The 21455-nt window shown below is 49.6% G+C and overlaps 6 protein-coding genes across 6 annotated transcripts; 2 read left to right on the top strand and 4 right to left on the bottom strand.

Moving 5' to 3' along the window:
• Positions 1 to 242: 242 nt before the first annotated feature.
• EV420DRAFT_1652949 (uncharacterized protein) lies at positions 243 to 1825 on the bottom strand (the record flags this gene model as incomplete). The annotated part of the gene is made up of 2 exons (XM_060478697.1): positions 243 to 778; positions 829 to 1825. The coding sequence occupies 2 exons, from the start codon at positions 1823 to 1825 to the stop codon at positions 243 to 245; spliced, it is 1533 nt and encodes a 510-aa protein (XP_060322089.1).
• A 1-nt stretch (position 1826) lies between these two features.
• EV420DRAFT_1676267 (uncharacterized protein) lies at positions 1827 to 3368 on the top strand (the record flags this gene model as incomplete). The annotated part of the gene is made up of 2 exons (XM_060479154.1): positions 1827 to 1839; positions 2646 to 3368. 2 exons carry the CDS (start codon positions 1827 to 1829, stop codon positions 3296 to 3298), a joined length of 666 nt encoding a protein of 221 aa, XP_060322088.1. The 3' UTR covers positions 3299 to 3368.
• A 153-nt stretch (positions 3369 to 3521) lies between these two features.
• On the bottom strand, positions 3522 to 4289 carry EV420DRAFT_1652947 (uncharacterized protein; the record flags this gene model as incomplete). Its single annotated transcript, XM_060478696.1, has 3 exons — positions 3522 to 3840; positions 3891 to 4090; positions 4146 to 4289. 3 exons carry the CDS (start codon positions 4287 to 4289, stop codon positions 3522 to 3524), a joined length of 663 nt encoding a protein of 220 aa, XP_060322087.1.
• A 1095-nt stretch (positions 4290 to 5384) lies between these two features.
• EV420DRAFT_1487855 (uncharacterized protein) lies at positions 5385 to 10717 on the top strand (the record flags this gene model as incomplete). Its single annotated transcript, XM_060470571.1, has 14 exons — positions 5385 to 5606; positions 5662 to 5922; positions 5953 to 6121; positions 6218 to 6239; positions 6293 to 6470; positions 6526 to 7328; positions 7618 to 7838; positions 7955 to 8070; positions 8103 to 8446; positions 8526 to 8755; positions 8813 to 9133; positions 9205 to 9289; positions 9319 to 9962; positions 10044 to 10717. The coding sequence occupies 14 exons, from the start codon at positions 5385 to 5387 to the stop codon at positions 10715 to 10717; spliced, it is 4290 nt and encodes a 1429-aa protein (XP_060322086.1).
• Positions 10718 to 16370: 5653 nt separating this feature from the next.
• Positions 16371 to 16740, bottom strand: EV420DRAFT_1652945 (uncharacterized protein; the record flags this gene model as incomplete). The annotated part of the gene is made up of 2 exons (XM_060478695.1): positions 16371 to 16504; positions 16551 to 16740. The coding sequence occupies 2 exons, from the start codon at positions 16738 to 16740 to the stop codon at positions 16371 to 16373; spliced, it is 324 nt and encodes a 107-aa protein (XP_060322085.1).
• EV420DRAFT_295479 (uncharacterized protein) lies at positions 16639 to 17404 on the bottom strand. The gene has a single exon (XM_060481577.1). It carries the CDS (start codon positions 17268 to 17270, stop codon positions 16845 to 16847), a length of 426 nt encoding a protein of 141 aa, XP_060322084.1. The 5' UTR covers positions 17271 to 17404; the 3' UTR covers positions 16639 to 16844.
• Positions 17405 to 21455: the final 4051 nt, after the last annotated feature.

Genomic DNA, 21455 nt, shown 5'->3' with positions numbered 1-21455 from the left:
ACAACCTCTCCATTTGCTCATAACCCGATGCATGGAGCATAAGTACAGAGCCCGACGCATCCACCCGGGTTCGCCGATACTGCGGTGAGCCTCCGATAGGTGTACCACCCAACAGCGATCATGGCGTCCAAGGGGAAAGCAGTGGCCTAAATGGACAAGATGCTTCCATATAGCTGATTCTGTATTCACATCCCTCAAATGCCTATCCAGAGACAAAAATTCCAGTCTGAACCCCAACTCGGCTAGCTCCCAGTGTATCTCAGTGGACAGTCTTCCCTGGAGACATCTCTGATGGGCGTGCCTCGCCATTTGCCTTCCACCGAGATTCCATGGGCCTCAACAGACATTTCTCCCAAACATCCCTCCAGGAATTTCAACGCTAGTTCCCTTCGATCGGTAATCTTCCCTCTGATCCTATCCCTCACGTTCGACTGGCCCACCCAGTCATAGGTGAGGATTGCCCTCCACATCTGGTGGCTCATTCTGGTGGAAGTGTACGAAGGCGTTTGCATGGCCAGCAGGCCCGGTCGGAGACGCAGCCAGGTACTGAGTGCGCTCATCCACTTAGTCCCATCTGCTATGGTGGCAAATAGATCGGCCCGAGGAAAGGCGAATGGTGCTGCTGGGACATTTATACGTTCCTTGTTTGCGTCGACAGAACTAAGGCCCACTTTCCATGCCAGGCAGATGTCCGGTAAGAGCTCATGAGTAATTAGGGCAAAACTGTTGGGCTTCTGGGGCTTCAAGTTACCCTTGTGAGAATGGCTCGCATGGTTGTCTATGTAGTCAGTCAGAGAGCTGTGTCGCTTATAGTGGATATACACTCACATGGTAGGCAAACCTCCCGGGCAGGAGACAACTGCACACTCCCATGCTCTGGTACCCAAGAAGCTTCTGAGCGAAGCTCTCCCGGACTCCACAACAACAGATTTGGTGCCCCGAGGTGGGACCTGGTAAACCTGTTGAATGCCAGGTATTTTTCCTCATCACCAGCGCCTCCTACATAAACTGAAGGGAGACGAAGGGGACAAGGTCCCATACGAAGATGGCCCTCCGCTGTCTTTAGCCTTCCCACTGCATCGATGTGTGTGTGGGGAAGGGTATTGAGGGCTCGCAGGAGCCACACCGGCACTCCTGCCCGGTGAAATTGCTGTGCCACACCGATGTCTGTCGTGACGCAACTGACCAAGTCCGCGTCAGCCTTGGGAACGTGCTCTGATACAGGTGCAAGGGATGAAGGGCAAATGGTACCAAAGAAGAACTTGATGGCTTCAGCCTCAAGTATCAGTTGTTGCGTTTCAGCTACGCACAAACACAGCCTGTGAAATGTGAGGGGCAGACCATCCAGGCATTCCAGAAACATCCTTGCATATCCTAGGAGTTCATCCGCCCTGTTAGCTCCTGCTTTGGCAGCCTCATCTACATGGGGAATACCCTCGCAACCACTGAGGATTGCCCAACAACGTTGCTGGAATACGCATCTACGTTCTCTGCGCCAAAAACCAGGCCCGTGAATGAGCAATGACAGGTCCAGTTCTTCAAAATCTTCCTGCAACAGGAGCTCAAACAAAGGAACGTCAGGATCAGAGTCATCCCTAGGGCACAGTCGCATGCAAGCCAGGTGAGGGCGTGTCCGGCAATAAGGTTGGGGCCATGACAGAGGGTCGTCAACACCATACCTAAAATCTTCCCGCATCCACATTTCTCGGTTCACACCAAGTGGTGGGGAGTACAGGCCAGTACAATTCGGAGAGGTGATGAATATGTTGTCGTTGACGAGTGCGCCGTGCAATCCATCCCATGCCCGTAACGCTACAAAGGCCATCATGGACACCTCAGGTCATGTTCCAAAGAAAAAAGGGTCTGAAACAAACTTACGCTTGTGTGGCTCGGCAAGCTTGAGTAACAGCTTGGGATCATGTCGTATCGTGTCTGCCAAAGACGCTTGGCCCAAGGAGGCCATCCTGCAAAAGGACTTTGAATGAGCCACGGTCACAGAGGCGGTTATGGTGTAGAGGCAAAACGCAAGTCAAGGAATCGGGCGGGGCGACAGTTCCACACTTCAAATCTCGGTGATGCCCACCGACCTACGTCGAGGTGGGCATTCTAACAACGACACTATAGGTCTAGTCGCTACAAAATGCTTCCATGGGAGTAAAAGCCAGACCCAGTGATCCGATCGATCTCTGGCTCCATGGAAGGCCCCTTGAGAGCAATACTCACTTTGACCAGCTCTTGTGGGGGTTACGGAAAAGTGTGTTCCAAACAACCATCAATAGCATGGAGTGGAGGGTCATGGATCTGTCCTGTTACCTAAGCTAAAGTTCAAAAGACTCTGCTATTTACATTGTGGTCTTTACGCTCACCCATCGATGTCACAGATGAGTCCCAACCCGGTGCTGCTCTGGGTCTACAGGGCTGCCATTGTCGTAGCTGATACTTGGTCTTGGTTCTTCCCCTCTCACAGGTCCTTGCCTGCCTCGAGAGTGTGTATTTTGTTAGACATAACTGCCGTCCTGATCTGATCAGCGACTACTCACAGGAAGTGGATATTGATGCCGAGAGAGACGAGCAACTGCTCGCCTGTTGCATGTCTGTCTCTGATGAAGAGTGGTCACCCTCATCTAGTTGGGACAAATGTGCAGTGCGACTCAGCCCCGATGTGGTCGGCAAGCTGGTTACCTGCAGCGAAACGGGTTGGTCGCCAGAAGCACAGGCCCAGGAACTTGTTTGCCTTCAGACCAACATCCCGGTCCCAGCCGTCCGGCGAGTGCTCCCCATGGATGACCTGTGTGTGCTTGTTATGGACTACATACCTGGCCACACTTTGTCGACTGTATGGCACACCATGTCGATCTGGCAAAAAATCAGTACCGCCGTTACCTTACGTCGATATGTTCACGAGCTTCGCTCCATCCATCACCCGAGGGGTGACATACCTGGTCCCTTAGGAGAGGGCCGGGAGCCACTCCCATGTATCTCGTCGGTCCTCTTTACAGTTGAACGGGGCCCCTTTCCCTCCCAACATGACTTCATTCAATTCTTCCACATGGCTAAGGAGAAAGCCACCTGGCCCGGTGGTGTTGCGCTGGTGTGGCCTTCACGAAAGGAAGCTGGCGCGCTGGTATTCTCACATGTTGACCTTGCTATGCGCAATCTCGTGGTTGGGGATGATGGGCAACTATGGTTGATAGATTTTGGGGAGGCCGGGTTTTATCCACCATGGTTCGAGTTTGTTAACATGCTAGGGGACCAAATCGTCGCTGCACAGGGTAAAGAACATGATGCGATCTGGTGAGCGCTGATACCTTTCATATGTGATCCGTACATCGAGTTGTATAACTACATAATGACTATACCTCCATACTGCCTGTAACATAAATCATATACATACCTTTGCTTGGTACCCATCAAGGCCATCAGACCATGTGGAGCGCAAATCATCGGTACTATTGTTACAATTGTGGTCATATACATCTTGTGAGACTGCTAATCATGCCAACACATGTCAACTAAACTATCTAGGTGCCAACATCGAGATCTTCCGGTGCAACAATGCACTGCTCCTGCATGGTGAGCTCCTTCACTTTGCTGACATAGGCGTCGGCCAGAGGCCTCCAGGATGGGTGTAGAATTGAAGTGTGCTGCAGACAGAGCAGGGCCTGGAAACACCAGCAGCAGCAACCTACACCATTCGTGTCCACGCTACTGGTATCGAGACCCTTTGCCACGAAGGCGTTCAGAACATCGGTGAACGTCGCCGTCAAGGTGCTGAGGAGGGGCAGGGTCAGCTCAGTGATGAGGGCCTTGCAACTAGGAGCGGTATAACGCCCCTGACAACTGAAGAAGACAAGGTCAAAGAGGCGTCAGGCTCCACAGGACTGGCTTACCAGATGAAACCTTTCCAGCCATTGTCGACTTGAACCTTCTGCAGGTCTATGATGATCCGATGCGTCGATGATGGTGTGTAGAAACACAGGTTCCAGTGGACAACGCTGTTATAGGTTGGTATGGCCACCAGGTCGCATTGCATGATTAGCTCAGATAGACGGGCAGGCTGGACCTTATCGAGGTCTATGGCACCGAACGCCTGAATGACCAAAAATCAAAGGGTGTCTGGAGGCAGGGCAAGCGGTATCACTCACTGGGGTGGACATTGAGAACCGATCTGCAGGACCCAGGGAGAGAAGGCGAGCCATATATGTGGTAGTGAGGCCCCGTCCCTGGCAGTCAGCTGCTGGGACTTCTGGTGAATAGGCTTTGAGGTGGGGACACCGAGGCGAGAACATTCATACCAAGATATGACATACACTATGACGAGGTGGCGCCTCGAAATGTGCTGGTGGCATCGTGAGGTCAATGGAATCGAATGGCTGCATGACAAGAGAGTGATAACACTGACTTGGGTGGACATGGGCTTCCGGTGGATAGGCTTTGCGGTGGGAACTCCAAGGCAATAACTACCGTTCCATGTCGCCGCGAAAGGATACATCCCTGGCTGTCAGCTGTGAGGTCTTCTTGTTGAATATTTATATAGGCTTTGTAGTGGGAACACGGAGGCGATAACAATGGTACCATGATATGACCTAGGCAAGGACCACACAGCGTCTTAAAAGTGGTGATGGTGTGGAAGACGCATGCACGCTGAGCTTGCACACTTCACTGTGGGGTGCCGGGGAGGGCGGAAAGAACCACGCTTTCTGATCAGACATGGTAAAATGAATCCATTTTCTTCCTCCATGCGGATGGAACCGTATTAGCCGGAGTTACAAGGTAGGGACGGTCTGTTGGTGGAGTTGGTCAACAGATTGAGTAGCTTAATACCCGGCATAGAGGAGATTGGGCAACAGGAAGCGGATACAGCAGACGAGAGGCGACCCAGACTAGCAAGGCAATTGTTCACTTCAAGCATGGGAATGGCCCAGGCCTTGATTCCTCTCGATCACATGTGGGCATGATGTGACCACCTGGATGCATGGTCACAAATGTCACAAAGCGGTTGTTAGGCACCTCAGGAAGCACCATAGGAAAATTTCACTCACCAATCGCAACCTGGCAATGTCGGAAGTCCCGCACGTCTGTAAGTCTCCATCGTTGAACTATTGTCTTACAATGCAATGCGACGTGGGAGGGACCGTAGCCGTTGACCCGAAGCCAATATATGGAAGCTAGAGCGTTCTTGAGGAATTCATCGCACGGAGGTGCACCGAAACACTCACACAACAACAAAGCCTTTATTGCTGCTACACGCCATTTGCCGTGAACTCCTCTAGAGTTTTGGTTTTTGCCGTTGCCACAGAAGTTTAGGCTCATCAACGCACACTTGTCGCTTCCTGGTGGGCGTCTTGACATATGTCAGCACCTCTCAATCCTCTTTGCCTGTGATGGCTTACTCCCAGATGATTACTGATTATCGTGGATCAGTGCAACAGGCTGCAGAGTTGAAGCTGTTCCAATCCTTGCCCTTGCATAATCGCACTTGTCTCCTAACGCATCCTTTGTCTGCCTGCCTGGATGAAGAGCAAGACGTGCCAGCTCAAGGGCCAAGTGCCGCCATCGCAGTGACCACTCCGGCTTCCTGGACTGGCTTTCGGACTCTAATTCAGGTGAGAAACTGATCAAGTAGTATGTTGGGAAACCTGGTTCTTATGGCTGATCCAGGATCTGGCTTGTGCACTACCATCTTATTATCGAAAGGGGATTACCAGACTACCCAAGGCTCATGGGAAAGCCATCACGCACCTGCAACATGCAGAGGCACAAAAGCGGGTCGATCTCATTGAAGCACTCATAACATGGCGACTGGTCGATGAGCTCTTACGGTGTCGGGGCATAGACGATGGGGAGTTTAAGGTTGATTATTCAATTCAGTTCAAGCTGACAGTCAAACTTGTACAGGTAGGGGAAGCACTTCGCCAGACAGTCAGTGACTTACGGTATTACATGTTGCAGTGGGTCGCACGATTAGCGGATTGGCCGGTTGTGTTGTTGCAAGCCACCACTGCCCAGGAAAGCATGATGGCAACACTCAAGCCCCCGCTTCTGAACAGCTTGACCAACCGAACAACCGAACAACAGCAGCTCTGGGTGGATTTGCAAGCTATATGGTCTTGGAATCGGAGTGGGCACATGAGTTACTGGCAGAAACTCCTTCACCTCATGGAAGGGGTAGCATGGCAAATTCGTTGGATCTGACGAACCCATGGTGACCCAGTAGAGTATGCGAACAAATTGCGATCGTGAGTCCGCTGTTCTCATGCCCCGTTCATGCTGATTGGCCCACTTGACCTAGCTTCACGATTCAAAATGAGATGAACGATATCTGGGAACAAGTCGAGGCGAGTTTGAACACGTCTGGCCCCAGGAGTAAAGACTCGATGGCCACTTTGTTGAACTGTGCCACTATTTCACTGCTCATACTATTCAAGTGGTCACGGGATGCAGCCCCCCTGCCCGTTCAGTGCTTGATGGTATGGATCTCTTCTTCGATTTTGCGGGCCAGACTGATGCATGTGTTCCGTTCAGTACTCCAGTTTGGTTGATGATCGAGACAAGCCCCCAGTACTCCATAACGTTGAGTGCAGATTTTGGTCCTTGTTGTTGGCGGTTTCTGAGGGATCAGTGTCCGCTGAGAGCGGGCTTATTCTCTTTCTCAAATCGTATAGGTCAGAAATACAGGCGGCCACGCAGCCTAACCGTTTGAGGCCCTGGTTTGAAGCCGATGTTCGATTGAAACCACCCAAAGGCGGGCAAGGCTCCTCCATCGAGACCGCCTCAGAAACCCCTCAAGAGGAGGACAAGAACGCTATCGCTGTTGCACCCATTGGTGAGGAGGAAAAACCCGAAGTATTGTCGCAGCGATCTTCACCAACCTCTGTAGTAGCGGCGATCGACTTTGGAGACGACACTCAAGAAGACCCAGCTGCCAAGAACCTGGCCACAGTAGCCGGACTTCAACCCAGGAGGCAGAAACTGACAGAGACACTGTTACCGTCGCATGACGAGGATGGCGACGTGCAGCTCCCAGAAGAGAAGCTGAAGAAAAAAAAGAGTAGGAGGAACTGGAAGAAGACCAAGAGCAAGCCCATGATCAGTGAGGACGAGTCGGAGGCATCCGCTGTGCCAGTCCCTCGGAAAATCCATGAGCTAAACAGCCAATCCAACCCCAGTGAGAGCAAAGGCACATATGTCCATATACACAAGCCACCTCGTCTCCGGCTGACGAAGGCAGAACTGGCCAAGCACGCTGAGAAGGTCAATGATGACGAGGACGTTGTCTGGAGGACGAGCTATTTAGAGGTCAACTCAACAAGAGGGCCTGTAATAGGGTCTGTACCGCACCCTAAGCATACTTGGCATCCTCAAGTCCATGTAAGCCCACCAGCTTCACACCACCCAAGGTCACCCAGCATTGATTGCGAATACATTGAAAGGGCCGAAGCACCGGTATACATCGAAGTTTACAGTCCTACCACCGAGTGCTGGGAGAGATTTAGTGTTGATTGCCTGAAGGCATCGGTATGACATTTCCATTGGCTCATTACTGGTAGGTGCTCACCTCTCAATCACGCAGGACCCCTTTGATCGCGATATTATGAAATCTCTGCTTGCCTGTAGAATGGACTCACCTGGCAAACATCCCCCTCCCTGGGTCAATCGCACGGACGGGTCATCACAAATTGCCCACGTGCGGTACTCCAGTGATTTAAACATTCAGCCTTATTTTCGTGAGAGGAGTGTCCTGGTGACCAGGGTGCCCACCGACAGGCACAATTGGGGATGGAACGCCTGCACTGCGTGGGAGCTGGGGGACTTGGATACAGAGATTCCTGTGCACGGTGCGTTTCGCAGTCAACTGGTTCGTCGTCGAGCATACCTGATACCAGTGTCTGGAACAGAGCCCATATGGCACGTAACTGATGCCACCCCTGATTCTGTGTTGCTGACTGTGGAGATCTCTTCTACCCTTCGAACGGTCCTCCGAGAGGGTTCAAAAGGACGCACTGGGAGAGTGCTGAACGTGCTTACCCTGCCAATGCCCGATACCACGTTGCAGAGCCCATTCTTTCAGTAGGTTACTGTTGTATGATCTTATGACCCAGCCTGACCCAATTTACAGTCAGGCCGCCTCGCATTTGGAGGCATGTAAAGTCACCTGGTCAATAGGGACTGATCTCCTTGCTGCTCCGTTCCCCGCTGCTGCTCTGTCTTGGGGACTGGCTACTGTAGCCAGTGCAGTGACTCCCCCTCACACTGACTATGGAGGATTGGCTGTGAAAATACACTGTCTGGTCGGTAGGAAACTCTGGTTTATAATCCGGAAGAGGGATGAGCCTAGCGAAGCCATGAGTTGGGATACATTTGTTCGCGACTTCCAGGCCGATAGCAAGGTCGACCCAAATGTGTATGAATGTGAAGTGATAATTGTCGAGCCAGGCTCTCTTTGGTGAGTGCGTTTGACTGGGCTTCCACCATGTGCCCCATGACAATTCTGTCGCAATCTCATCCAATGACATTCAAACCAGGTTTCAACGTCCAAACACTTTACATGCTGTTGTTATGGAGTCAAACTGCCTAGTGTTCGGGCAACATTTCTTTTCATCATCAGGTATACGTTCGGTCGTCATGGGTTGGATTCACATGACGTTCTTGTGCTTTGCCATCACCAACGTAGAACACCGGGACATGAGGGTGTTGTTACTACGCCTGATGGCATACTGGAAAAAGGTCATCACTGATGGCGAGGACGTTGAAGGTTCGTGGTGATGACTGACATGCTGCTGGATACTTGGTTTCTCATTCTTGCCCACAGACCATGATGGCCATGTGCCCAACATTACAAGCCGAGTGGGTTTCCTAGACATCTGTGCCCTCGGGAACCTCATTATTTACCTTCACGTGCTCTCTGGTCAACAAGATCAGTACTGGAATGATCTTCGTTTCGCTGTCGCCCAGTATTGGGAAATTGTGTCCTGGGCCAATGAGCGACTGGTGCTCACTGGCCTAAACGAAACTGAAAAGGTTTATGAGGTTCATGTGGCATTCAAGTTGTCTGTGTTGCAATTTGGAATTGGGTTACTGGATTATCATGACTCTCTCAAAGGAAGCCAGTTGTACAAAGCAGTGGAACCTGGTGAAAGATTCAACCGACAGTGGTTCAAAGCTGACGTCTTGACCGCTTTCGATGAAACCTTCGGCCGTGAGCTACGTCGAGAAGTCGGCAAGCAAGATTGACAGCAGGAGGCCCATCTCTTTTGGGGACCGCCGTTTCGAGTGGTTTCGGTAAACGGTGAGTAGCTGTAATGAAAATTGGAGCAGTCGGCTAACATGGCTCGCAGAGATCCCTGAAGAAATATCCATCCTCACCTATGCCGAATTCGCATGGCAGTCCGCCCCTGAATCTGATCTCTCATCCTTAAGCGACTTGTCGGGGGATGACGCAGGAGGCCCTTCTCAGATTGGTCCTTCTCTGATTCTTGTCAGTCCACGGGGGAAGAAAGCTTTGCGCAAGAGTAGGGGATATAAGTCTTCACCTGGAAGTAGCAAGGACAGTGACAAATCAAAGGATGAAGCACTTGGAAGTAGCAACAGTGATGAGTCGTTTACATCCAAGCAAAGTGCTGCGCGCCGCAGGAGATGTCGTGCATCTTCACTCGGTAGCAGCAATGACATGGACCAGGAAGATTCGGAAGAAGATGCGCTCCGCAGTGACAGTGATGAGGATGACGGTTCTAGAGTCCTGGTCACTCATGGCACAGACGACATGGACAGTGATCAATCAGATGACGATGGACTTCAAGGATTTAGTGATGAGGACGGTGTATCGAAGGACGTGCTCACTCATGGCATGGCAGACATGGATGAGGAATTGGACGCTGACGATCCTGACCCTGACAAAGCGACCAGAGTGAATGATGCAGAGATGGCAAGTGTTGAAGAGTCCTGGAATTCGTTGTCCCCGGGTGCGCTTTTTGACCAGGAATGGGCACAATTTGAAGAGGAGCAAGCCTTTCGATAGCAGAATTGTCGAGAGAACGTTACAGTGCCCATTCTTGACGCCACTCCAGAAGATATCGATTGGCCAACTGAAGACCTGAGCAGGTCAGTGCCTCCCAAACTTGGTCCCCAGTCTGTACCTGGTCATCAGCCACCTGCCATTCCCTCAGCGCCATCGCCAGGAGCGGGATCTTCGCTTGAGCTGATGGTCGATATGGTGCTGGACCTCCCATCGTCAAGCTCATTTCCTCTGCCGCCCCTACCTCTGAAACGTGGTTTGGAACATGACGACCCAATGGAAGCATTGGACTTCAAACGGCACAAGAGCGACGCGGTAGCGGATATTCCCGATCTGAAAGATCTTATCGAATCCACCAGTCAAAGTCTCACCGGATTGACAGGACATCCTTTGCCTTCTGACCTGGTCAAAAACATAGTCGATGCAGTGGACCAGTTGCACTCGAAAGGAGGGTCAACCCCAGTCCTCCCCGACAATCAAGAAGTTCTCGACTTAAGTGAGCAGGAACCAGACATGGAAATAGAATCTGAACCGGAGTCTCCCAAGGCCGTCTCACAGTGGCGAGACGAGATTAAACAGGCCTTGCAGGCCTACTTAGAGAACCATCAGCCTGTACATCCCCTTCTAACAGATGTCCAAGGTGTCACAGATCCTTCTGATTTGTACCAGGTTCGTGACCAAGATTTTCCTTTGCATTGGTAGGATGATTAAATTCGTTTAGTGTGTCTCCCAGTCCACCATGACAAGCATTGGCTGCTTTTCCACTTGGATTTCGCCAGCCGGAGTGTGACCTGCTATGATAGTTTGAATACCGATAAAGGTGTTCTTGAAGCCATCTATTCCATAAGCCCTCTCCAAATAAACGTCCTAGCGCCATTTTCACTTGACGTTGGACCGCCCCACAGAGCTTTTGGTCGTCTTTCAAGTTGGTGGTTCTGGATCCTGACAATACATTCCATTTTGAGATAGCCAAGGTCAGTCTCACTTTCCAAAAACCAGGGAGGCTCTACCCATACTCATAATGTACAGGGAATCCCACGGCAGCAGGATTCCATCAGTTGCGGAGTTTACATTATTGCCTTCACCTGGCATTTAATGCACTATGGAGCTCCTCCGTCCTCCCGTGATGGAATGTTTTCTTCAGCAGGGTTCGCAAACTGTTACAGATTAGACATTTTATACTTTCTAGCACAGATGTTTTCCAGGGACTGTGAGAGCGTACTTTTGTAGTTACGATGAATCCAATGAATGTGTCACACTATTTGTGACAAACCATACACTTGTGACATATGGCGATACAGTTCTATTATCGGCAACCAAGCCATCCTTGGAGCTCCTGTATTGCCTATTTTCTTTCCTACCACACAAAAAAATGGCCTCAAGTCAAGAAACTGACTTCATCCCTCCTCCACTGACCTCTTCAACCAGATCTGGCTGTCAACAGCAGCTGCCTGCACGTTTGAGACAACCGGGTATGTGGCTCATTATCCTCCACTGTATACATATTGACAAGTCCACAGGTGATCCACCCTTGGTTCCTCAGCCACCTTCGCCTATAGTCATTGAGGGAAGTCCACGAATGAGGAACAGGAACAGGAGGAACACGGGCAAGGAGGCAGGACAGGTTGATTTCCTGGATCAACTGTCATGCCGGCACGCAACTGGTATGGCGCTGTTGCGACTGCAGCCTATTTACGTGTGTAATTTTGCAATCTAGAGTGTTTTACATGCATACTGAGAGATAGTGAGTGAGCGGACTAAGACTATGCGTCGACACTAATGCTACGTGGTGCAATGATATGGAATATAACTTATGGCATATGAAGCAACGGGATTCTAAACAGGACTTAGTCACAGCACTGTACCTGACGGGCATGCGTGATGAGAAGGCCAAACCATATACCCAATGCCTTAGGCGCTAACTTACAAGCACACTTGCGGGAGCTAGATAAAACCTTGAAGATTGCACTGACACTGAGAACACTTAGTGCGCTCGCTAACTGTGATGCGCCGTACCTGAAAATCCGGGGAAATCCTTAAGCGAGCTGACAGATATCACCGGCACGAGCTTGGGCAATGGGCTTCAGCCGAAGTCCGCGAGCCCGCGTTCCATTGTTCTGAGTCCCATTGTTCGAAGACTCACTTGTTGCCATGTCTACGAGAAGCCTCTGTGAATCCAAGAAAGAAGTCCTGAACGACATATGCCAGAACTGATAGTTCCATGCACCTAGACCTGTTGGTCGCTAGAGAACAAGCCCACGGGTGTCAGGAGAGCACCTCTTGGCACGCGTTTAGCGAGCTCACTATAGAAATGAGACTAAAACTGGGAAGTCCGACTCGGATGCTCAGTAAGGCAGCGGTGGCAACGTGCTACGCATGTAGGAGTCTGGGTACTGCGCGATGTTTGTAATTCTAATTCCCCTGTAGTATAAGTAGGCTGGTTACAGTAGGTAGAGGCAAGTTTCAAGCCCCCGAGTTCCCGTGCACGCGTTGAAGGCGGTACTATAACAAAGGATCAGTTTGTGACTTCGAGCTGTGCATAGAATTAGTGAGCTCACTCAGAGAAATACGAGATACCCTTTTGATAAGACTTTTGAGAACTTAGTCAGAGTGAATATGAATCAGTGACGCTGTTTCTGTTCTGTTAAGTGTGATAAGTCTGTTCGGAGAATGTGTTGAAGTGGAAATCTGTGTTCTGTTCTGTTCTGTTCTGTTCTGTTCTGTTCTGTTTCAGTCTGTTCCATGTCAGTTCTGTTCGAAGTTCCATTTCTGAATCTGTTTTCCGAGCGCTTCTGAAGTGTTCTTGAGTCGAGATAACCTGCTGGAGTTAGTTGGAGAACCCCTACATACAGTTGTGTAGCAAGCGGGCTAAGTCAGTGCTTGCCTGTGGTGTTCTTTTAGTGAGCTCACTAAAGTTTCGGCGTGTATTGCCTCTGTTTCTGTTGGGATCAGTGTCCCTTGTGTATTATAACTCAAATCTGCCTTGAAGGTTGCGTCGTGCCAGTGAATGACCTTCCTGTAAAAAGTTCCTAGACTTAGGAAGTCATTAGAGAAAGCTTAGCTTCGCTAAGAGCACTGAGAATAAGAGAAACTCTTCGAGATATTGAAGTATAGTTGGATCACATTATAAATAATCGCTCCCCCTAGAACTTACAAGGGTGATTGTAGTTTGTGTAGTTGTGTGAGTGTGTGTGTGGGTTTTTGAGGTTCACCTTTTAGCCCGCTCACTATTCCACAGGTGCCCACAGCCAGCCTCTTCAGCACCCATGACACGCTTGCACCAAAACTGACACTGGTACTTTATCAGACCTGTTTAGTGTGAGGGTCGGTGGTGGACATGTACCAACCTCTGGGGAAGAACAATCGTTAACGACTTTATCAGACTTGTTTCGTGCGAGATTCACTGGTGGGAGCAGTGAACGAAGCCTTGGGGATCACCAGGGTTCAGAAGGTGCAACAGGGAGAGGTAAGGCACCTGCTTTCTGCTTGATGTGACCTTCTGATGCACCTGATAGATAGCAGAGGCCCTGAAGACCTAGACGATGAAGAATCTCCAATGCAAAGGAATGATATTAGCAGACGTCCTGATTCATCCAATGAAGTGGACGATGTTGACTCGGCGTCAGGCATGAGCCCGAACGACGGTTCATACTTGTACACAATTGCCTTCAAACCCATCCTGATGGGCTCATTTCTCAGATGATCCAGATCAGTTGGAGAGAGATCTATATCCTGGTCCCGATGAAGAAGCTCCAGCAGAAACTGCTCAGAACGGTGAGTGGCAGAAATTGTTGTTTTTGTCTCCTCCTTGAAAAAATTGGAAAGGTGTGAACATTGTGCCTGCCAGTCGGCTTGCTGCTCAACAGCGGAACTGGGAACGATATTCTGTCCATGAAGAGGACATGTTGCATCCTGGGGCAGATGGCAAACATAGGGATGAAGAAACAGGTAAGTATTCAAGTCTCAGTCTCCAGTCTGACAAAAATTACAATACGACAAGGTGTCCCGCCTCGCAATACGTCCGGTGGCAATGGGCCTGTCAATGATGAATTTCGTGAAGAGGACAATCTGGAAGAGGGCAACCCTGTGCTGGTTGTAAAGTCCGACCGTTTTCACTTTCATTTACGCTCTTCTGAACCCAGATTGCAGGCATCCAGTCAACCTGTTCATTTGTATGGAGAACTCGGAAGGAACTGATCGCACCCAAGTGGAATATAATGTAGGCATGCTGGAGGGATTAGTGGGTAAGTCAACCTCACTATGTCATTTGCGCTGTTAATAGTGAATACCTATGTTGCAGGTGAAGCTCTAGGTGCCTTGTTGAGAGGAGGAGGAAGGATGGGACGTGCTCTGCAAGGGCTAGATCGCTCTGGTTGGATGGTGTCGACCTCCACGCGACCTTTGTGTCTTCATGAAGGTGGTGGGGAGGATTTGTCATTCAGGGAGATTGGCCTCTTGGACAAGGTCCTCGAGGAGGGCAGTTCACTATACAGGACTCCCCTGCTCAAGTGCCGAACGTGTCCCGACACAGCAAGGATACTCATGGAGACCAGGCTTTCTCAAGATGAGCTTCACGTCATATATATACACAGAGCACCAGCGTCATCAGAAGCAGGGACTGTGGAAGCTCCCGCTGAAGCGAAAGAATGGCAAATCTGGGACAAGCGTTTTCTAGGGACGATCCAACCGATGCAGAGTCTATTTGACCCAGAGTACAATGAGCCGTTCCGGGTGTATTTGGGGGTGACGATTCTCATGGCGATCGCAGAACAGATTGGCAGCGACAAGAAAGCCTTGCACATGGGGAAGTGGGGCAGCCTTCCGGGTGTGCTAGCATGGTTGAAAAGCCGGACTAGTTTACACAAGGTCAAAATCTTTGAACGTTCCCAAAAGACGTTTGAGCGCTACTTCAGCTTTTGGAAAAAGGTACAGTCACTCGGACACTATCTCAGTGCCTATGATTTCGGTGATGAGGTCAAGCCACAGGACCGGCAGTGGTGGGAGATGTTGGAAACGATTGCTACCTGGCAAGGTCTGCCATCTCGGGCAGATACTTTGACAACGAACTCATTGACAGAGGAGGAGCTCTTTCATGTCAAACAACCCCTCTCCCTTTCACATGCTGAATTGCTTTTTAAGAATGTACTGCCCAAAAACTAGTATTTAGTCTCAAATATATATTGAAATTATGGTTATTTTATCCGGTGGGCAACAGCCATCACAGAGATCAGGCATGGAGGCTCGTTCTTATAGGGGTGAACCTCTCTTTTCCTGCCACAACTGAATCATGCTTCCCAGTATGCAAGCTGTCGTTGATCTGACCCAACAACAAGGAAGGCAACTTACATGGTATGTTGTCTTTCGGTGCCAGTTACAACATTCTGACTGGATCCCGCAGTGCTATTGGTTGCTTCAGAGGGATCCCGACGATTGAAGTCGACATCATTCCAAACTTCGTAGTTCTTCTTCATCCCAGCCATCCCGTAGAAGACTTCGCGAGGTATCAAATTGTTTCGGAGGGGCTTGAAAACTTGTTGAAGACTTATGTGCTGCGGACGGGGCATACACACATCGACTGGAACTCTGCTGTCCTCTATGGACATGGAGTTTCCGTGCTTGAATAGACTTCCTTGCGTTACGAGATGTTGTATGCAGTGGCATTTCCTCACATTACACCGGACACATCCTCTCGTATACAGGTAAGCAGCACCATCCTTGAGTCCGACTTTGACTAATACTGTGGACCCCAGTTCTTCTGCAAAATTTGGGCAACACCCTTGGTATGTGGGCATGATCCAGCATCCAGTGTCTGCCATCTAACCATGATATCCAGCCGCCGAATGTAGGAAGGGTGGTTTTCCTGCCGCCGATGAATTGTCGCTCCGGAGGATGCATTATCAATGTGGATTTTAAACTTTCCGACATCCTGGAGGCCATGGCAGTCATGACCGATGCTGACGAGGATACGTATGAGTTTCAGCTGAGCCACAACTGGCTCCATGCAGAATTGCTCACAGCCATCAAGTTGGCGAGTGCAGGAACTGTGAACGATGATCTCTTAGATGAAGCAGAGTTATTATTGCCTTGATGGCTTTGCCTTCGTATAGTAGAACAGAAGAACCGGTTTCTCGGGTGAACGGTCAGACCTTCCAGTCTGTCACATCACAATAGGAATGATATTCTAACATGGCAGTTCTCGAATCGGCTGACTAGATTACATAAACATCACCCTCCTGTAGAGGTGTTACATATCACACCAGTGTGTCTGTCACATCACAACACTGAGAATCGACCTCATCCCCTGCCGGTGGGCCAATATGGCATTCAGAGTCTCTAAGCCATGAATCCAGCACACTCAACGGGCCTCCCAGGTATTGCTTGCCATTCCTGGACTGGTAGCCATAGTTTGGTTTAGAACATCAACCTCTGCAGGGCTGAGGGGGCAGGCAGGGGCCTCACAAGGCACATACGCCAAAGATTGGGTGGGTACTGTAACATGAATGTGTGCTCGGCCTGGTTGAAGAAGACAACTCACGATTGACAGGTAGTGGTGCGTCCCCATGGCCGTCCTGAAGGTGAGCTAGCACATCGGGGGTAAGAGCCTGATGACACTGTTGTAGTAGGGTAAGGATCTCCTGGTTGACACCCATGTTAGGGACAGCTGCAAGTGGATCCACAACCAGAGGGGTCTGTCGGCGTGATGTGCTCAAGGCCGCGAAAGCCATCCATGAGCTGACTTTCCAACCACATATTGTTAGGCATCTCAGATCGCTTACCCTGCAATGGAATCTTGTGATGATTCCATTCATCCGCCCACTGGCGGGCAGCCTCATCTATATCGGCAAGAAACAGGTGATGGACCAACCAGATATGTGCCGAATTTTTGTGGTCCAGACCTGTAGCTAGCCTCGAGCTCCGTGAAGAATTCGTGCCAGCGATCGGCCCAACTTCTGGAAGTCTCTACCCACATTCGCTCTCCTCTCGTATTATGAACTGAGCTATGGTACTCATTATCAATACAGGACAATCTTGAGCTACTGAATCCACTCACCGGCCCCAAATGTATGCAGTTGCTCAATACTCCTTGATAATTCTCCATCCACTGAGCCGCATACAGGTTTTCAACACCGTGGTCACCACGTAAGCGTATGGGAACCCCCCAGACAAGTGTTGCATCAATGAAAACCATGAGGACAACATACGGTCGGTTGGAGTTGCTTGCTCTGATGTTGACCACTGACACGTGTTTTCCCATCGACAAATATGTGGAGGACAATTTTCCACCGAATCAGGCCTAGAACTTGATGATTAGTAGACGATAAAAGTGACCATGGGTGGAAACGGATGGTGATTTCCATCGTGGTGCCACATGGAGTTGGCGCCAGGGACACTGTAGTTGGTCCTGGCTGTGGGTCGCCTGCCAAATTTCGGTGGCAGGGCCTTGGACACGTTTCCTTGAGGCTTCGACACGTTGTCGAGAGACACTGATGACCTAGCCTACCCAACGCTGACTTGATTTGCTGATGCCCATAGCCAGGACAACATTGAAGGATCTCTTCAACCTCTTTATCCAGCTCCTCGTCAGACAGGTCGGCCATCTGCGGTCTTGTAGGGGTGTGGATTGTGTATTCTTGGCCATGTTCATCAATGAGGGTTTGGAAGGGCGCGTTTCCGGGCTCTCGGAGGCCATTGCTTTCCTGATGATGGCTGACAGTGTGGGGGCAAATGTCAAAGAGATCAGCGATGCGAGGGGGGGAGCGATGGCTCTCCGTGAGCACCCCCAAAATGGTAGGATTTATATCGGCAGGTGGATGTCCTCTCCGTCCTGTGTATACCTTGGATCATGGCTGGAGGAGGGGAGCGTGCTTCGGAGGATCCTTGGAGATGAACAATTCTGAAGTTAATGAAGTCCTCATCACGAGAAGTCCAGCATTGATGATCGCAACATAGTCATCTGAGAAGTAGACTTGGGCCTGTGGTATGCAAATATTAATCAGAGAATAAGGTGTTGATGATAATTATTGCGACAGACCTCTGTCCAATACTGTTCCCAATAGGCAACCTCATTGAGTTGCAGCTGAATTTGGTGGGGGTCGCCATTGCCAGCCTGAAGAACCTGATTGACCGAATGGCAAAGCTCTGACCAAGACCTATTGATGCGCTCGATTTGAGCCGTAGTCATGGTTGAGGTTTGAGTTGAAGTTCAGATTCGTGGTGGTGCGAAACGGGTTTATAAACAAAAATAATCAAAATAATCAAAATAGCAAAAAAAACAAAAAACAAAAAAAAACAAGGCATTTATAGAAGGGGTATCAAGGAGAATGGCACCGAAATGAGTGTATGTTGCCCAGTCACACTCACGGTTGGCTGGGTAGGCATTGTGAATGCCCATTGACGCCTCTCCGTGAGGCAACCTCAGATGACCTCATGAAATCTCGCAAGATCCCACGGGGCCTCATGAGATCTTGCGCGACTGCACGAGATCCCGTGAGATCCCGGAATATTGTCCAGGAATTCCAAGCATAGGAACAACTGCCAGGCTGGGTGCAGAAGGTGGTTATATCTGTTAAGATAACAACAGCTCAGTCAGTCACACGAAGATGTAGTGAACAGCTGTATTAAGTATGCTACCTGTTAAGATAACAACAGCTAGATGAGTGTAGCATAAGAAATAGGTAGTGGATGATAATATGAATGGTATATGCACCTCAGTCAGTCACACGAAGATGTAGTGAACAGCTGAGGTGCGTAGAGGGGCAAACACTGTAGTTATAAGGATTGGGAGAAAGGAGGTATAGTCTAAATATAGTAAGTAGGAACATCGAATGAGAAATAATGAGAATACTGGTAGGGTAGGCTGAATCCTCAACACTCCCCCTGAAGCCTACGCCCATAGGATTCTATACCCTGGTCATCCCCATCCTCTTCAGTAACTCGGTTGCCCGTGGCTTGGGAATGCTCTTGGTGAATAGGTCAGCTAGATTGTCCTCGGACGGGATGTAATGAACATCCAGCTTGCCAAGCTGAATGCTATCACGAATCCAATGATAATCCATAGCAAAATGCTTGGATTTTCCATGTCCTTTGGTGTTCTGCGTCAGGTTGATAGCCGAGTTATTGTCACAGTTCAGACGATACAGGTGATCCTTTGACAGTTCGATCTCATCCAAAAATGAACCCATCCACAGTGATTGGCGACCTCTGTGGACTGTGGCGACGTACTCTGCTTCAGACGTCAATAGCGCAACTTGTTTCTGTGACCTTGAGCTCCATGCGACAGGACCACCTGCCATCGTGAATACATACCCCATGGTTGACTTCCCCAACATTCTATCATCGCCATGGGATGAATCCACATACCCAACAGGAGTTAGGCCATCATCTTCTGCGTTCCCTCGATGGTAGGTGATTCTATACTCGATTGTTCCCTTTAGATAGGCGAGGACATGTATAGCGCAGCTCCAATGTATGGGATGAGCATCCAAGGCATATCATTGAAGGTAGTTCATGGCGAATGCAATATCAGGTCTCGTTCCATTGGCAATGTGGTTCAATGATCCGAGAACCCCGCGATAATCCTTGTCCCCCATAAATTCCTTATCCGCATTAGGGATTGGTTGGGGTTGTGTATCCAGATTCATCAGGCTTCCAACTGGAAGCAGAGTCACTTTCGGCTTGCAGTCTGACATCCCAAAATTCTCTAGGGTTTTCAGTATCAAGTTCTTTTGATGCAACAAAATAGCACCAGTTTCTTCATCGAACTCCACGGTTATTCCAAGAACGCTGTTATGCTTCCCCAAATCCTTAATCTCGTAGACACTCCCAATTTCCTTCTGAACATGCTTGCCTTCCTCCATAGATGTGGACGCGCCAGAAACATTGTCCGTATATGTACATGTGTACGTCCGTTCAGAACCATTCTTGAGAAGGTGAACACATGGATCTGCTCGTGACTGTTTATGGCCTTGCACGGTAAGGGTGTTGTTGAGTTCATGGAACCACGCATTCCCAGCGTCCATAGTCCCATACATTGCTCTCATCATCTGCAGGATGTAGTCTCCCTTTGGATAGTCCCTGGTAACTATATCCTCGTATCCTTGTGGCAACGATACGTAGTTTTCACCTTGTGGCTCTGCATTTAGGTATGCGCTGATGAAGTCTATAAGCCAAAAATCCAGACCATGAGCAGCAACAACCGCAAAGAACATCCGTAAAGATTCATATCAGACGACTGCTGCGAATGAGTCATAATAATGGAGTCCTTTGATTTGCATGAATCCTTTGACTACGAGCCTAGCACATCGTTTGAGGAGCTCAGCTGTATCCCCATCGATTTTCTTATCGAATGTCCAGTGAGTATCAATCACTTGCATCCATGGTTCTCTTGGCACAACTCTCCAGACATCTCTTTCTTCCATGCGTCGAATCTCTGCATCCATAGCTGGCATGTCATGTCTATCAACAATATTACTGATTTCCGAAGCTTTAAGGGCAACAATGTCTTCAATGTTGTCTTCGTCAGCGAGTAGTGGAATGGTATTATCATTTGCCCAATCGTTTCCCTTTCGTTTGGCTTCTTCTTCACGTTGGGCATACTCCTTCGACTCAAGTAAGGCTCTAGTGGGCTTTGGTATGCGGGACGGATGTTTTGCAGGCGGTGGATTAACGTGTGGTTGAGTTGGAGGTGCTTGGATGGGTGCAGTTGGCAATTGGGCTTGATTGCGATCAGGGCTTGGAGGATTGATCGGTGGCTGTGAGTGATTCTCGATTGTTTCTGTGAGTGGTTCGATGAGGTCTTCGTATGCAATCTCCCCCTCATGAAGAGAAACGGTACAAGTAGAACTTAGCTCCTCGAAAATGACATCACAAGAGATGATAACCTTATTACCAGGTACGTCATCCAGAAGAATCCTGTATGAACCATGCCCTGCCAAGCCAACAAACCGTCCCTTCTGTCCTTGCGGAGATAACTTGCTGTGGCCTTTCACTGCAGGGATTTTCACATAACACATTGATCCCCAAACTCTGAGGTGGTTAACAGTTTGCCGTTTACCGGTCCATTCCTCCTCTGGAACCTTCCCTGGGTGCCTTGATGATTGCAGGAGATTTCCAGCCTTTATCGCATAGTTGCAAGCCTCGGCCCACCACCCATCAGACATCTTTGCTTCTAGGAGCAGTATTCGGACCGTCCCAAAGATGATACCAAGCATCCGTTCAGCCATCCTGTTGGCTGCAGACGAATAGGGTGCTGTGAACTCAATGATCACACCCTTTTCTATGCCCCACGTCTTCCATAAGTCATTGCGAAACTTGTTATTGCACTGGATTTTCTTCAGCTTCTTCCCTGTTTGTCTTTCTGCCATAACAGTGAACTGATTTAGTGCCTTGATGGTAGTTTCGGCCCTTCGATCTGAGATGTAGTAAGGCGTTCTCTGAGACG

This window comes from Desarmillaria tabescens (genome assembly GCF_030435595.1).
Source record: "Desarmillaria tabescens strain CCBAS 213 chromosome Unknown EV420scaffold_140, whole genome shotgun sequence".
NCBI classification, from domain to species: Eukaryota; Fungi; Basidiomycota; class Agaricomycetes; order Agaricales; family Physalacriaceae; genus Desarmillaria; species Desarmillaria tabescens.
The sequence above is the reverse complement of the archived record's forward strand: the minus strand, read 5'-3'. Positions and strand labels throughout refer to the sequence as shown.